At 38.2% G+C, this 17,183-nt stretch overlaps 1 protein-coding gene across 4 annotated transcripts in view; it reads right to left on the bottom strand.

Annotated features, from left to right (window-relative positions):
- Positions 1 to 636: 636 nt before the first annotated feature.
- The window catches only part of grid2 (glutamate receptor, ionotropic, delta 2), a 382,152-nt gene continuing 365,605 nt past the window's right edge, over positions 637 to 17,183 (bottom strand). The window contains exons 15-17 of one of the 4 annotated variants that reach the window (XR_006155441.1): positions 9,982 to 10,222; positions 5,626 to 5,705; positions 637 to 2,944 (exon numbers count right to left, since the gene is read on the bottom strand). Coding sequence is in view for 2 of the 4 variants with exons in the window: in XM_042729880.1 (XP_042585814.1) it covers positions 2,516 to 2,944; positions 9,982 to 10,222 (670 nt within the window). In the remaining 2 variants the exon portion in view is untranslated. Of the gene's footprint in view, positions 2,945 to 5,207; positions 5,432 to 5,625; positions 5,706 to 9,981; positions 10,223 to 17,183 lie in introns of those variants that run through there. The other 3 variants (XM_042729881.1, XR_006155442.1, XM_042729880.1) reach the window with 3 other exon arrangements.

Here is a 17,183-nt window from a genome sequence, read left to right as displayed (position 1 = left end):
TCAAAATACAAACAGCCTTTTTGCTACAGTTCGTCGTCCGATAAAAAGTGGCCAACTTTAATAGGAGTGAAATTCTAACGTTTTTCTAATTTGATTAATAAATTATCCTCTGTTTTCAAGCAGAAAATGACAGCCATATAACATGGAATTGTATATTAGTCCTTGAAGAGCCTCCATGGGTGCAATGCTATGTGCGGTAAGTGTAAGCTTTTTATCGTTTATAAAAAATGAATAAATAAAAATATATCTGATGCTTTAGAGTTTGGATTTGTATTGCATCCAATACATAGCATAAACAGACTCACGTACAAGAACTTGGCCTAATACATCTGGAACATGACAGGTTCAGGGTTTGTGGCGACAAACTCTTCAATCACTAGAGCATGACTTGAAATGATGTGGTGCCTTTCACTTTGACCTGTAGAGCATGAATCTGGTTCACAAAGTCAAAAGCCAACAGTGGCTAACCTTTGACCACAACCTTCACTATGTTCAAAGAACTTCATGTTGATGAGCTCATCCTAAGTTGGAAGGTATGAAAGAGAACTTGTTACTCTTCACATGAACCATTGTACTGTTCGGGACATTATTGTGTCTGTTTGCCATTTTTGATGATACAGACAACACAACAAAAACCACTGTAGAAAACATGTTTATTAGACAAATTATACACAGAAAGCTTTGCCACTTGTAACAGAGGCCTCAGTTTGTTCCATTTGAATAATATGCAACACATACAACAAAATAGGCCTATATTAAATACTGTACATTATAATCAGTTGAAAATGATGTAATCCTGTACAATTCTATGTATGAAATTAAAAATGTTACAGGCATAGCAGGTTTTGCATGCTTCTTTTACGGAAAAAAACCTTGCCTCCTTTTTGACAGATTTGGAAATTAAAATGAAGTCAAATGAGGAATGCCTTACTGTCAGAAACCGTGGAGAACTTCTTGTAATGTGATAGTGGCTAACTGAGCTTTATAGACTCAGATATTATACTCTATATCTTCTTTAAATCCAACAAAAAATTATCTGCATGTAAAATATACACTTTAATGTCTCTTCATTTACTCTAAATAAAAATCTTTAAACTGATACTAAATAAAATTGCTCCTATAGTCTTTCAGTAATCGTATCTTAAGAAAAGTACATCTAGAATGCTTGCGTCAAAACACTGTTGCTGTTCTCTACACACAACATTTGCGAATTAGTCAGAGGATAACAAACTGAAAGCTCATTCTAAACGACTAACATTAGTAAATATTAATACAGTTTATGTTAGTGAAAAGGATTGGATTGTTTTCTGTCCTCAGAAACGTGTTTTTTTTAAAAACTCTCACCACACCTCGATGGCCTTGTTTAAACAATTAGCACTTTAAAAAAAGTTAGATAAATAGTACCCCTTAACATTTACGAAATTAAATAGAAATATATTTCAAATAACCCCTTCAAAAGTCGCCACCGTATCAGCATTTTCAGATAGTAACAGGTTGAGGACAGACACTTGAAAAGTAAAAAAAAAAGCCCTGTCTCCTAAGGCTCATGTTAAGAATTTGTTTAAAAACCCTCTCATTCTTTGATTTCCAAAATCTGTGACGCACAGCCACGATATTGTGGCATATACAGTGAAGCTATTCTACAGAATGTTTTTCTCGAATCCTGGAGTACGGCTAGTGAATACAAACTCTTAATGGTGCAAATCAATGTAAGATGATGGCACTGAAGCAATTTCAAAACTAATCATTAAAAAAAGAGAAAACTAAAACTACAGACAGCTCTGAACACTTTTTTCTTTTTTGTTGTTAAAACTCTCTGACCAGACACATTCCACGCATTAAAGATTTGTTATACTTAAAGTCAGTAAGAGACATTTAGTAGCATTTGTTTCACCCCCCCACCCCACAGTATAATAACTTTATTATTATAATTTTTTTTATTTTTTTATTTTAAAGTTCATTAGAGTCTTTTCCACAGAGTGTCCGTTTAAAGACTCAAAGTAGATCTCAGCTTCAGGGAGATGGCAGAGAGGATGAGAGGTCTTTAGAAACACAGTCGCTCGCTGTGAAGCTTCAGAGAAAAGCAGGTTGAGTTTAGCAGCGCCATGTTGAAGGCGTCAACCAAAGCAAAATTCAGTCGATGAGTTGACAAGATTCTTCCAAACTGAGTTATTGCAGATCTGGGAAACACTTGGCAGAGTCTTTTTTTTTTTCTTCCCGAGAAAAAAAAAAAAAAAATCCAAAAAAGGTAAACATACTATCATTGCAACATTTGAATCGAATGTGGCAAACAAAAGGCAAATTCATTTAGTTCACAGAGAAAATCTCCCGACAAACCACAACGACAATAATGATCATTTTATTCCACCCTCGTCCTGTCGGCGAGTTCGGTTGGGACGAATGAGCTCCATCGCAAAGAGCAAAGCCAAGATAAAACGACAACCGAAAAGGAACATTTGTATTTACATATATCTCTTTTTTGTTTCCAACTCACAGGCCCAGGAACCCCTGCAGTCTATATGGAGGTGCCCCTGTCCGGGTCGTTGCCGTAGCTGAAGTTGGGGGCCGGGGTGTGCTGATACGGGATGCTGGACATTGTCTTGATGGGGCTGCGAAAGAAGCCGCCGTTGGGGGCCCGCTGCCGGAAGGGCCCCCCAGTCCGGTGGTCCTGCACGGGCCCGAAGGCGAAGCCGGCCGCCGCTTTGGCCGACAGGCTGCGGCTGAGAGTCTGGATCTGCTCGGGGATGAAGGTGGTGGTGGTGATGTGAGTGTTGCGGAAGTCACTAATCTGCTCCAGGGCCTGCCGGGCGGCTGGGAGGGAGTCCATGTCCAGGGGCGTCAGGTCGATGGAGGAGGTGGAGAACTGTTTGTGGGGGCTCTCATCCTCCGTGCACAAGCTGTTAACCCGGTGATGAAGGTGCTCCAGGTCGATCTCCTTATCGTCCTAGAGGAGGGGAGAACGGGAGGAGGAAATTGGAGTGGGGAGGGGTGCGGGAAGAAAATAAGGAAGGAGAGAAGAACAGGAGGAGGAGCGAAGGTTGTTACAGGATCAGAGGAGAAAAGAGGTGTAAAGTGAAGAGAAAAGGTGTGTAATCGTAAGAGCAGATACAGCGGGATGGGTTAGTGAAGCGGGGTGGCGCAAAGAGGTTAATAGGGAAACGGATGGGCGGTGGAAGAGGAGGAAGAGGAAACGCATGCAAAGAAAGGTGAGAAAAGGGAGAAGGTGGTGAGCCAGTGAGATGGGAAGGAAGTGTTCGGATGCGGTTGGGAATGGATGGAAACATCGAGAACATTTAGAAGAAGGTTGAGGGTGGGTGTCGATGGAGAATTAGCAGGCCCGATGAGGTTTTAGCATTTGCATGGTTAGCAAGACAGAAAAACAGGAGGGAGGAAGGTACAAAAAGGGAAACATACTGAGCTACGGTAATGAAAACACATCAGTCTTAACTAGTACTGTCTTTGGACTTATCGAGAACTATCAACAACATTAATGCCATTGCGTGACACATATGGATCTTTGGATATGTAGATGCAGTCTACAAAACCTTTCCACTTTCAAGCCATCTGAAAGCACGGTCGAGCTACTGTTTATTATGTTTACAGTACTAACATAATCACTAAAATATGTGGCTTGCTTAAAAAAAAAAACAGACTCACGGGGTGATGTGGGCTGACATTGTGCCTGCAGTGAGATAAATGGCCTCTGGATTTGACCAGCATAAAGCACTTTGTTGATTGCAGCCACCAGCGGCAGGCAGCTTGGCCCTGAGTAAAGAGGGGTGGAGGGGGAATCTGATCGGGCCGAAGGGGGCGGGAGGTCAGGGGGCAGCTCATAGGTACCTGTCCTACCACCACAGTTGAGGAAGGCAGGCAGTATAAAAGGGGTGTAGGAGTGAAGGGAACAGGGATTGTGGGAAGGCTGTTACATGACAGGACACATTTTTGGTGTTTTCTTGAACTAACGAGGGATCGTGTGCTTTTCGGAATATTTGTTGTGATTTGAAAATAATACCACTTTTTTTTGTGGGGCAGGGTATGATTGCTCCAAATATGAATCTAATCCAAGGCATTTAATTCTAAGATTTATAGATATGGATGTGACACTAGTGTGAAATCTTTAAACCAGAGGTTCTCAACCTTTTCAGCACAGTTACAATAGAGCTACATTCGGCATCTGTCCAACTATATGTGACATAATGTGTAACTGAATATCTGAAGGATTAGGTACACACGTATCACCTTTGTCTTCTGAAGCATGCACACAACGCAAAGACCGATTGTTGTCTAAAACTACAATTAGGCTACATTATTGAGATCTATTAGTCTGGATCTATTAGACTTCACAAAGGCCTGAGTGGTAGGATTTCAGTTTACATTACATTTTAAAGAGTCTTATTATTGCTCTAGTTTGACTAAAGGTGCATGCAAACACTTATATGTCAATATATCTTTTGAAATAACAAATACGCTTGTTTAGAAACTAAGTTTGTCAATACATTAATTATTAATGATAAGAACTCTGTATGCAGAAAAATGTCCTTATATTTGTCTTTAAAATATATTTATATTTTAAAATATATCGATTTTTCTGCCCTATTGGAAATTAAATACAAGATTTAATTACAAATCTTACAACTTTAAATATAGACATCTTAGAAATTGTATTATTAATACATATAAAAGCATCATTTGAAGTTTGCTGAGGCCCCCTAGTGGCCCCCCGATTGAGAACCACTGCTTTAAATGACTTCTTACCTGTTGCATCGACTGTATTTGGATTCTGGGTTTGAATACTGAATTAGGCACTTAGTCTGGCTATGCAACACCAGTCTAAATATTGGACAAGTTTTGCAAATGCCAGCTTGCTGGGCAAAAGCTATTTATATGGGTTGCTTCACTCCAAAGCTACACAGCTCAAATAACTGTTTGCGCTGTCATTTCTGTATTCTTTTAGCCAATTTTGCCTAGTCTCTGTACAGCTTGGCACTAATGTAGGTTTCAGATCAAAAATGAAGATTGGTATTGAAAATAGCCTATATTATTGCATTCCTGAGAAACTGTAAATCTCAAGGTTTCTGGAAATAAATGGTAACGGTCTTCCTAGTAGCACCCTGCCGGACTCTCACTCAGCAGCAAAAGTGAGACTGCTGAAGTCTGTACAAAACTTATTGTAGCGCATTTGGTGCTGGGGCGATTTCATAACCTACATGGGCTTGAGGCTTGGAGAAGTGTGGAAAGAGTGTAGAGCTCAGTGCTGGCAGAAGACAGTTCGCGACGGGATGGCGAACGTGTGCCTCAGCTTGGAGTCGAGGGGTGTTGCGCAGCATGCAGGTGACAGGTGATTGGAGGAAGGCCTGAGCGTAAGCATGATGTCAGTCTGCGGCTCATGACATGGCTCGTCTTGCCTCACAGACGGTCCGTCTGCTTGTGTCTGTGTGCGTGCGCGAGCGCGTGTGAAAGGACAGAGGTATGACCGAACACATGAGGCAGGCAGATGAGAGGATGGGGAAGAGGTTGTTTTCAGAGAGTTGGGGGAATGAGTAGAAAAAGACAACAAACAAACAGTCAGCACACAGACGTTGTTTTTTTTTTTTTTTTTTTTTTTTTGTCCAAGGAGCCAGATACCTGGAAGTGTGAGATGGTAAAAATGGCATTTTGCATTTCTCTCCCACGCCCGCTTTAACCCCTCAACACAGAGTACTTATCTATAAAACAAAATCAACAAAATAAAAGTTGTTTCAGGCTTTGACAGAAGAATAACATGACTTTTTGGTCTTTTCTGAAAAATAATCAAACATTTTCAGAGTAATGACTGACACAGAACGCTGTTTGGCGCTCGGCGGCCTCAGCTAATTATGTGCCTACATGAGGTCTAACTTTCAAATGCTCACTATTAAAGCCACTGTGAATATAATTTCAATACATTTTCTCCTTTGTATTGGATTAAAAGATGGCATCATATATTTTATTCCTTTTCCTTGCTTTCAAGATCGAAAAACAGTCGGGTATTTGAATGCAGACCTCATACTGTGGCCTAGAAACGTAGAGGCACCGCAGGACTCCAGACAGCCACAATATCAATGACACAGCAGACATCTGAGGTGAAGAACTTTTCATCATTTAGTTATTCAGGAATGATTAGGACACAAAGCTTGGCATGAGAAATGACTTATTCATACAGCAAAACCTCCGGTTCTCTGGACCGCCTGCTCGTCCTCTCTGGATTGGCAGGTGGTGCGCTTTAAAAACTTGGGTGGCAATGTGTAATTCATCACTATGAGTTTGAACTTGTTTTGACGACTTGTCGTATCGAATTATTTCAGATCAATTGCGACACCACAGAAGGAGCCGTGAAGCGAGATCACAGAGAAACAGAGGAAACAGGGACAAACTAACACCATGGCATATGCAACGTGTGTGTGCATGTGTGTGTGTGTGTCAGACACAGAGACACAAGCACAAAGTCATTCCATTGTTCTGATGTGCAATGAACTCAGTGTTAGCCAGGTGTCAAGAAATATTACAAAGAAAAGAAGCAGCAGTCAGGAAGAATTAGGAAGTACCAAGACACTAGGACACACTAAACAGAAAGTTGCATCATGCTGAAAGATGAAAGAATGGTTTTTAAGGATGTGCCAAAATGACAATTAGAAAAGACAGAAAATGACAACAAATACTGCAAAAATCAGTATTTTTGCAGTGTTTTCCAGTTAAACTTATCCAAATATCCTTAAAATAAGATAATTTTTCATGATCTTATATAATAACGTGTTATTTAATTATTTTCTGAATACATAGATAATTTTACTGGAAAAAAGTAAAACAAACAAACAAAAAAATATTTATTTAAATTTTTTTTTTTTTGCGCAGTAAAGGAATATGGATAAAACATCTACAAACTAAAGAGGTTTAATTGTAGAACCGAAAACATCTGTGACATGAGTGTGATATGTTCTAATTTTTAGTGTTTGTTTTGTCTCGGTCGCTTTTGGCATTAACACTTGTCGCTCGCTGGACCGTGCGTGTTAAAATGCGTGCTTATCAGCATGTCAGTGTGAATATTTGTATAAAGCTTTGCCAAGCTTCTACTCTGATGGAACCGTCTGGAAGAGTGCTCCGAGGAATGAGCCCAACTCAGCATGATCCAACCACTGGGGCAGAAAGGAGCGGGTTCAAGTGTGACCAGAGCCAAAGCACTCCACTCTACATGAAAAATCCTCAGAAAGAATCATCTCTGTGCTCATCTTTAACTACAGCACTATGCTAGCTTTAATTAACGACTAAACATAATTATAGTATATAAAGTTCAAGGCCCAATGTTAACTCTCTGGAGCAAAGGCCAATGGAAGGTGAATTTATAGGTTGAAAGTGTTTAAAGTGATTTTTATATTGCATTATTATTATTATTATTTAATTTATTCTTCATCCTATGCATTGCATATTTGTGACAAAGTGTAATGTATTGTGCAGCATCATACAAAAAGTATATGTAATATTATGTATATTATACAGTACCATTCAAATGTTAGATGTCAAATTTTTTTTTTGAAAGAAATTATTTTAATCACCTAAGATACATTAAAGTCATCAAGAGTGGCAATCAAGATATTTATAATGTAATATTTATATTTATTTATATTCTATTTAATAAATACTGTTCTTTTAAACTTTCTATACATCTATGAACCCTGACAAAATTAAGGTTTCTAAAAAAATATGTAATTTGATAATAATTATAAATGTTTCATCAAATCAGCTTATTAGAATGATTTCTGACAGTTCATGTTACACTGAAGTCTAAATTAATGGCTGCAGGATATTCAGCTTTGCCATCTCAGGAATAAATTCCATTTTAAAATATGTTCAAATAGAAAACAGTTATTTTAAATCGTAACAATGTTAAACTGACAGTCACCACTGATAAGCTACTCCTAAATATTGTAGAAACTTAATTTTTTGTAAAGTTGCTTTGCAATGATTTGTATCGTAAAAAGCACTATACAAATAAACTTGAATTGAATTGAATTGAATTATTACAAGTCGATTTAAACCATGTAATATCACAATTCCCCCAGCCATTTTAATTAAGTGTTAATTTGGACCTTGTTCATATGCGAGTAAAAATGAGTCATTCAAATTCTTATAAGAATTATATTTGCTATTTGTGGCATGCTGTAATCAAAAACTAAAACTACATTGAAAAAATGCTCATCTGCCATTTTTGGAAGAAACAGATGAGTTACACTAATGTCAGAGAATTATGATGACCAGCAGAGTGGACGACGGCCTTCAGAGGAACAGAGATGAAGGAGAGGGGCTCTCTCTGTGGGGTCATGAGTGGCCTGCTGCTGCCCCTGACAGATAAAAGCTGCTTCATGGCGAGAGGACGGAAGACAAGAAAAGGCCCCTGACCACTGATCAAAAGCACTACGGAGATTGTTTTTCAGGTGGAACGCTGGAGATGAAATGCTGTGTTTTTTGGCCTGTGGAGAGTCTGATGACTCGGACCAGAGGGCTGTGAGGAGAGGTCAGGTGTGTATGTTGGGGGGTGGGTGATGGGACTTGGTCGGAGTAATGAGGGAGATGGGGATGTGATATCAGGAGAGGAAACACCCACAATATGACAGCTGCAGAAGATAACAAGGAGCTATAAACTCATCAAATCAAAGAAATGCGTCAAGAGCAACATCACAAAGGTTCATTCGCAGCCATATGAATGTGTTGTCACTGTAACCAATTGTTTTCATGTAAAATGCAAGCGTTTAACTGCAGAGTGTGGGCTCATTTGTTAATTATCGTTAAATGGATGCCAAAGAACCATAGGCAAACAGTTGTAAAAACAAGAAAAACAATATGTGCAATATGTTTAAACTCTTTAATGTTATTTGATATTCACAAGATGGGATATTAAAGAAAAATTAGAGACTTGTCTTAAAGTAATTATCCAGATATATGCAGCTTTTATCAGCACATATATTTTCTGGCACCTGCTTATTTATTTATTTTTTCTCAGGAGAGCTCTATTCTAGTTAATGTGCTTGGCAGGCAATTGAACAACATTGTGTTCTTTTTGGAGAGGTTCGCTTGTTTAAGTGCGCTAACAGAAAAATTAATTTGTTGAAAAAGTGCATTGTCTGCTGTTTGTAATGCTGACTATTTCTCAATTTAAACTCTTGTCTTTTTTGTTGATGTTGCTAATATTGTCCCAAGGCTGGGTGGTCTGATGGTATATGACCAGTTGAGAATTCTGCTTAACCGTTACATCTGTGTGGCTATCAGGATTTGTTATTTACAATTAAAAATGATAAAGAAATTTATTAAGTTGCGTCTTTTATATCGGTTACCGTGGCCGAGCAACTTTGCAACTCAATATTATAGAATGATTTGAGATCACAGTTATGTATAACAGCTATTTTTCAACAGCTTCAAATGTTGCAATTTTCTTCTTATTATTATCTTTTAATTTGCAACCTTAAAATACCATATAAAAGAGAAAATTATCAAATAAGATTAAGTATCTTTAATTTGTGAAGTATAAAATCCATTGCATTATCCAAAAATTTGTATAGCCACATGGTTAATATAACAGTAATTAATATTAAAATCTATATTTTATATTTATTTTATATAACTGTTAATTATTTTTAATATATATATATTATATATATATATATATATATATATATATATATATATATATATATATATATATATATATAATATATATATATGTAAGCAGCAGTTAACTTGATATAAAATCATATTATAATAAGACTTTGGTCATACTGCTGATTTTTATGCCTTTCTTTCCTTATTGCCCTTTATTAAGTGGACATTTAAGAGGAATGTTGCTGAACTTGAATTTCAATAACAATTGGATCCCATCTGTTCTTGGGCAGTTGGAAAATCTCCCACACTCTTATGTTAATGATATAGGTTTATGATCAACCACATCCCTACATCAACTGTCAAGACTCTCACCTCCTTCGATGGCACTCTGGAGCCCTTCCTTCGTGTCCACCAGGTCTCCACAGTAGCAATAAGACAGGAGAGCACCACACCGGCTGCTAGTACAAAGAAGACCCCAGCAAAGCTGTGGATATCCAAGGCGCTGCCAGTCTTTCGAGTGCCCACAGGAGAGTACAGGTCACACGGACTGTCCCGCGGCCACCACTTCAGCTTCAGGATGTCCATGTCTCCATTCTGCTGAAGCTCCAGAATCCTGGACACGGACAAACATATAGATGATTCTTTTTAGTTTGGGCACTCAGACTACTTCAAACTACAGCTACATTATAACATTTATCCTACAATACGGATAGTAAAAAATCCATACCATGACCTATTAGTCCAAAATGGATTTCAAGAAAAATTTGGTTGTAAGTGTGATGGTGTGGATTACTGACATTGTGATGGTAATGACAGTTCACTTTTTGGAAGCCTTGGAAAGTTGATTAACTTTCAACATATGATACAAAGACAAAGAAATAGTTTTCTTTTTGAATTATTATAAACCGTTATAAATCATATATTACTGTGGTTCTCAACCAGTTGGACTCAGCAAAGCTTCAAGGGGGTCTCATTAATATATTAATACAACCTAACTAAAAAAAGAGAAAAGAGAAAATCAAAGATAATCAAAATCATATTCCACTCACCCATAACTAACTTAAATATTGTTCTTACTGAGGACTATTTGGTTCTTGAAATCTCTAATAATACAAAATAAGTCAATTAATTTCAATTTGATATATCAATGCTCCCAGTTTCTCTTAATAAAAGTAAACAGCTTTGTCAAAATTACAGCATAAATACCAACAATATTTTATATATCCAGTACAGTAATGGATTGAATAGTGAATATTGTTTTGGACAACTGGGGGCCTATACGTCAAGAAGGTTAGGAATCATAATCATGATTTATAATCATATAAACATATGAATTTGAATTTAACTTTAATGACATTTCAATTACAAATGCTTAACAATTCATTAAATATCTGAGGTCGGTATTTAATTAAAAACAATAAACCTTGAAAACCCATATTAAAATAAACTGATTAAAACAGGATTTTCCTGAACATGTGCAAAGCTGAATTTTACAAAACATTTATACAGCATGTTAAAAGTTAAAAAGTCTGGACAGACAAATTCCTGGCAATTTCTGCACATTTAAAAAGAAAAAAAGTAAGAGACACCATAAAATCCATTATAACCCCCCATCCAAAACTAGAGTATTTTTCTTCAAAACTACAGACAGAAATGTTCCCCTAGCTTAAGAATCATCCATTTGCTCAGAAATAACTTTTTAACGCTGTCTTAAGTCAGCTAAAGTAAGACAAATATGAAGCTTCATTAGATAACTAAAGTGCTGCACTCCATGCCTGGACATTTACTACCGGCCTAAATATATGCGCAATTATGCGCAATTTTATTGTGTGTCGCATTACAGAAATGGACTGCATTATGGATCGAAATTTAATGTCAGATTGTTTCATTTTTACACATTAATTGAGCGACTGAGATATGTGTAACACCCTATAAATAACCCCGAATGGTCCCAGTCTGTTCAGTGGCATCTGTTGCTGCATTGACAGACTTCTTTTCCCAACACCAGGGGGCAGTGTCTCCTCAGCAATAATGGCAGGCTGCAGCGTCTAGCTCACCATAAAATACGAGCGTGTTCTGATGTAGTGATGGTAGTTTGTACTAATGCCAGTCCAGCGGCTGCAAATGAATGATAATGAATACAGGACACAAAGGTTTAGGAGAATTTGCCTCATTGATTGGCTGATCTGTATTGCGTGGTGGTCTCTCGCCTGATTGTCTGCAGTCAGGAGTCACTGCACAGTTTCATCCCCCAAGGAGGAGACAAGCGAGCTTCCAAGAGCCCATATTCACATTCAAACTGCAGCTGCTGCAAACACTTACCCAAACATCCACGCACGCAATGAAAATGTTCAGTATTCACAGTAACACACAGGACTAGGTCATCTAAAACCCTGTTCGACATTTATTCAGAAAGCTATTCTTCATTTTTATACCCTTATCCCTGTCTCATAAAATAATGCAGGAGTAAAAAAAATGTCCTATTGCATTCAACAGATGGAGAATGACCCTTCCACGACTCACAACAAGGTGGGCCAACATTGAGAGATTTGCTTTATAGACCACTTTTTAAATGTGCCAACAACATTAAGCCACGCAACACTGCCCACATATGTTGCTTCAGAGGTTTCAAAGTGTGATAGCAGAGACCTGAAAGCACAATGAGGACAATTCAAGAGACTGCACAAAACATACCAGGGGAGCTGTGATCCAATGCCATTACAATGCCAAGTACTGTGACAGAGTAAGCAAAGATGTAATCAATGTCCCACTCGACTTTACAGGGCATTGTCCAAAATGAAAGAATAAGTTCACTCAAAAATGAAAGTTCTGTTATTTACTCGCCCTCATGTTAGAGCACTATATAAAAAATAAAAAAAAAACAGCATGGCAAATGCAGTATATTCAGGTCTCAAGAAGCCATACATTACCTTCATGTTGTTAATATTCTCAAAATAATCATGTTTTGCAAATATACATTTACATTTACATTTAATCATTTAACAGACGCTTTTATCCAAAGCGACTTACAAATGAGAACAATAGAAGCAGTCAGACCAGCGAGAGAACAAAAAAAGTATACAAGTGCCATGACAAGTCTCAGTTAGTCTACCACAGAACACGTAGCAATTTTTTTATTTTTCATTTTTTCAAGAACAGAATAGAATAGAAAAGAAAAGGTAAGTGCTAGTATTAGTTGGTCGAGTGCAGGCGAAAAAGATGTGTCTTTAGATGTTTTTTTAAAATGAGTAAAGACTCAGTTGTTCGAATTGAGATTGGGAGGTCATTCCACCAGCTGGGCACAGTCCAGAAAAAGGTCCATGAGAGTGATAAGGCACATAAGTTTGAACTAGTGAGTTTAGGTATATTGGTGCCGCGCCAGTGGTCGTCTTGTAGGCAAGCATCAGTACCTTGAATTTGATGCGAGCAGCTACTGGTAGCTGTGTAACCTGATGAGGAGAGGAGTAACGTGAGCTATTTTTGGCTCATTGAAGACAACTCTTGCTGCAGCATTCTGGATCAGTTGCAGAGGCTTGATAGAACATGCAGGAAGGCCCGCCAAGAAAGCATTACAATAGTCTAATCTGGAGACAACAAGAGCTTGGACAAGAAGCTGTGTGGCTTGCTATGACAGGAAGGGTCTGATCTTCCTAATGTTGTATAAGGCAAATCTGGAGGACCGGGGTCATTGTAGCAATATGGTCTGTGAAGTGTAACTGATGATCAATCACAACTCCTAGGTTTCTGGCTGTCCTGGAAGGAGTTATGGTCAACAAACCCAGCTGTATAGAGTAGTTGTGATGAAATGATGGGTTAGCTGGAACCACAAGCAGTTCTGTTTCAGTAAGGTTGAGCTGAAGGTGATGATCCTTCATTCAGCTAGAAATGTCTCTCAGACAGGCTGCAATGCGAGCAGCTACCATCGGATCATCTAGTTGGATTGAGAAGTAGAGTTGGGTGTCATCAGCACAGCAGTGATAAGAAAAGCCATGCTTCTGAATGACAGATACTAATGACGTCATGTAGATGGAGAAGAGAAGTGGTCCAAGCACTGAGCCTTGAGGAACCCCAGTAGCAAGAAGTTGTGACTTAGAAACCTCACCCCTCCAAGACACCCTGAAGGACCTACCTGAGAGGTAGGACTTAATCCACAGAAGTGCGTTTCCAGAGATCCCCATCTTTCTGAGGGTGGACAGGAGAATCTGGTGATTAACGGTGCCAAAAGCAGCAGACAGATCCAGCAAGATGAGTACTGAGGATTTGGAAGCTGCTCTCGCCAGTCGCAGGACTTCAGTTACCAAGAGCAGGGCAGTCTCAGTTGAGTGGCAACTTTTGAAGCCAGATTAGTTGCTGTCCAGGAGGTTGTTCTGTACAAAAAACATAGAGAGTTGGTTGAACACAACTTGCTCAAGTGTCTTTGCAATGAATGGAAGAAGGGATATCGGTCTGTAGTTTTGTAAAAGTGCTGGATTTAGAGATGGTTTCTTAAGCAGTGGGCTTAACCGAGCCTGCTTAAATGCTGTGGGAATTGTACCAGAGTGAAGCGAGGTGTTGATAATGTGAGTAAGTGAAGGTATGACTGAAGAAGAAATGGCCTGAAGGAGGTGAGTGGAGATAGGATCAAGTGGACAAGTAGTAGGATGATTGGAAAGGATAAGTTTGGTAACTTCCGTCTCTGAGAGTGGAGAGCAGGAGGAGAGAGAGTGTGTATTAGTCGTTATGAAGTTATCATCCGTCTGTGGTGTGGAGAATTGATCACTGATGGTTCTTGTCTTATTTATGAAGAAAACTACAAAGTCATCAGCTGTAAGAGTTGATGAAGGAGGAGGGGGAGGAGGACAAAGAAGAGAAGAGAAAGTTTTGAAAAGTGTGCGAGAGTCAGAACAGTTGTTAGTTTGTGAAAATAAACTAACATTATAAGTGAGCCTCAAGGAACATTAAAAGAATTACAAATAAGTTTGCCATGAGTGATTTAATGATAACTCAGCATGAGATTGGTGTAATACACTGAAAAAAGTGTAGAAACTATTTTCACTCAGAAATTGACAGTAATTACCAATTAATTACAAATAATTTGTAAGTAACACATTAAAGTAAACATGGAATTTTGAAGTAGAAAGACAAATAGTTTTTTTCTTCTACAGTTTTTGTTATAGTGTAGGAAGGATGCAGGTCGTGTATGACAGCAGTGTTGTTACAGTATTATTTCAAAATGATTATACTATTTATTAATATAAGTTTTTTCAGAATTAGCTTTTATTTTTTAGATTTTTCAAGTTTTCATTTTAAATTGGTGAATTATACAGTATATACATTTAGCCATTTTAACATTGGTGCATTTTCCAATTCGTGTTTTCATTTTCCATGGGATTAAACTACTGTGATGAATGAGTTCTGAGATGAGTTAGTCTCAGCCTCAGACGTCATGCCCATGGACCGTTGGCTGAACGTCTATTGTATATGGGACACAAAAGTGGAAACACTTCAGGAGTGTCGAAGTCATCATCAGATTGGTTGAATTCTACAGGATTTTCGCGAGATGTGTGTGTCACATTTTTTAAAATTCCACCTGGAAACAAAGGTACCGTGGCGCCAAACCCCCTCACGAAAGGAAGAATGCCGTAGTGTTTAAAACTGTGACGACAAGCACTTACCAGGATCAACTAAACGCTGGATTTTCAAAAGTATGTGAAATATTTAAAGTTCACGGCATAGAATCTTTAAAATATGTCCAAGAGTTTTACACACCGGTCTGTTATTGTGGCGGTCTGTCATTTCCACGCCTTGAAACGTGATGATGAGCGAAACAAACTGTGATTAGTTGTTTGACATGTCGGTTAAATGGCCTCATGGGCAGGCCTTGGCCAATGAAAGCTGCCATGAATTCCAGACCTTCATCTGAAGGAGAGGAGGTGTCTTGCTCTTCAGTAACAGCTATTCCTTTAAGACTTCATTTCCACTGGAGGTCACCACAGAACAACTCCTTTCACAGGCATATGGATCGGCCTACTCTTGATAAATTAGTCTGTGGCATTTATGAGTGTTTCCATGATGGATGTGTCAACTCTCGGTGGGTCAACAAGCCGTTTGCTGCTTCAGGGCTCAGATAATAGGTTACATCTGACCACACTGATGGAATGACAAGGAAGAAGCAAGCATGAATTTAAAAGAATGCCTTGTGTAACCATTCTTAAGGAGACATTTTATTCTGTTCTACTCTTCCTGTGACATCTTTCAACCTGAGTCTAAAATAAGTCTCAGCCTTCAAGGACTCCTATTAGAAAGCTTGTTTCTGACCTTGTGGTTTTCCGGAAGCTGGTCCTGGGCAAATTAACAGTCTTAGTGCTTAATGAATTAACACCCTGGTGTTTTTAACAAATGAGGAGTGGTGCGATCCACAGGAATTAACACCAGGCTCTTTTCCTGCGAGAATCAACTGTCCAGTTTTGCCCTTGAGGATACGCCACATGTTTGTCTACAGGAGTCTCAGGAGAGACATGACAGTAGACATCTCAGAGGGGACCAGATTTTACCTTGTTTGTTGAGTAGATAAGCCCACTGATGGCCATATGCTGAAAGAAAGTTTTTAACATGCTCACTTTTGCTAAACTTCTCTAGAAAAGTTTGTAACGCCATTTTTTTTTTCATCAAACACATAAAATGTTCTTCAAAAACCCCATGAAAACAAATCACCTTATGAACAAGGTCTTCTTTCTTGTATTGATGCATTTCCTACCGAAACAGGAAGTTTAGGCTTGTGATTTGTATTTAAATATTTATTATTTTATTAAATATTTTATTTAAATAGCCAAATATTTAATCTAAAAAGCATTTACAAATAAACCGACTATTAGGGCTGCCCCCTAATAGTTAACTAACCGTTAGTTGACCAGAAGACGCTTAGTCGTTCAAAATTTCGTAAGTCGCTAAATCTCAGAAAAAAAAGTCCACAGGAAGTGTCGCCACATCATGTAGTCCATGCAAATGTGGCTTATCAAGTTGCACCAACATTTCATGACTGCTAGCTCCAACATTAACCTTTAGACAAATGTGCACTACTGAAGTGTTTGTGTGGAGTATGGAAGCTGAACAGTAGTGTGCTATCTGTATGACAGTTAACTTGGAGGCACCAGTGTTCATTTGCATTTAACTTAAAATACTCCATAATTTTAGCTCATACAGATAGGAGTAATACATCTTTCGAATCTGTGAAAGGTCTACTTTTGTTTGTATGCATTACAATAACAAAAAAAGATTGTGCTTTTGTAAAATAATGAATGCAAACAGGGTGTCCAAAAAAAAGTAAAAATTAACTGAAACTCTGTTTGCCTCACAGACATGAAAAAAATTATCTACCAAATCAAATGTAAAACTAATATTTTTAGATTATGTAATTCGTATGAAAAGTGCATGTCCAGTCTTCTAGCTGTTTTTTCCAGATGCATTCATAATCATTACTAATGCGGTGTGCTGTGGCAAGTTCTATGTGCACATGAGTGCTTATAGGCTTTATGCAATTAAAGGCTTATTGAGCATTTATATGTTTTTTTTATATCATTACATTATTTTGCCAA

Source organism: Cyprinus carpio, chromosome B8, assembly GCF_018340385.1.
Source record: "Cyprinus carpio isolate SPL01 chromosome B8, ASM1834038v1, whole genome shotgun sequence".
NCBI classification, from domain to species: domain Eukaryota; kingdom Metazoa; phylum Chordata; class Actinopteri; order Cypriniformes; family Cyprinidae; genus Cyprinus; species Cyprinus carpio.
Note: the sequence above shows the minus strand (reverse complement) of the source record. Positions and strands in the feature narration are given on the sequence as shown.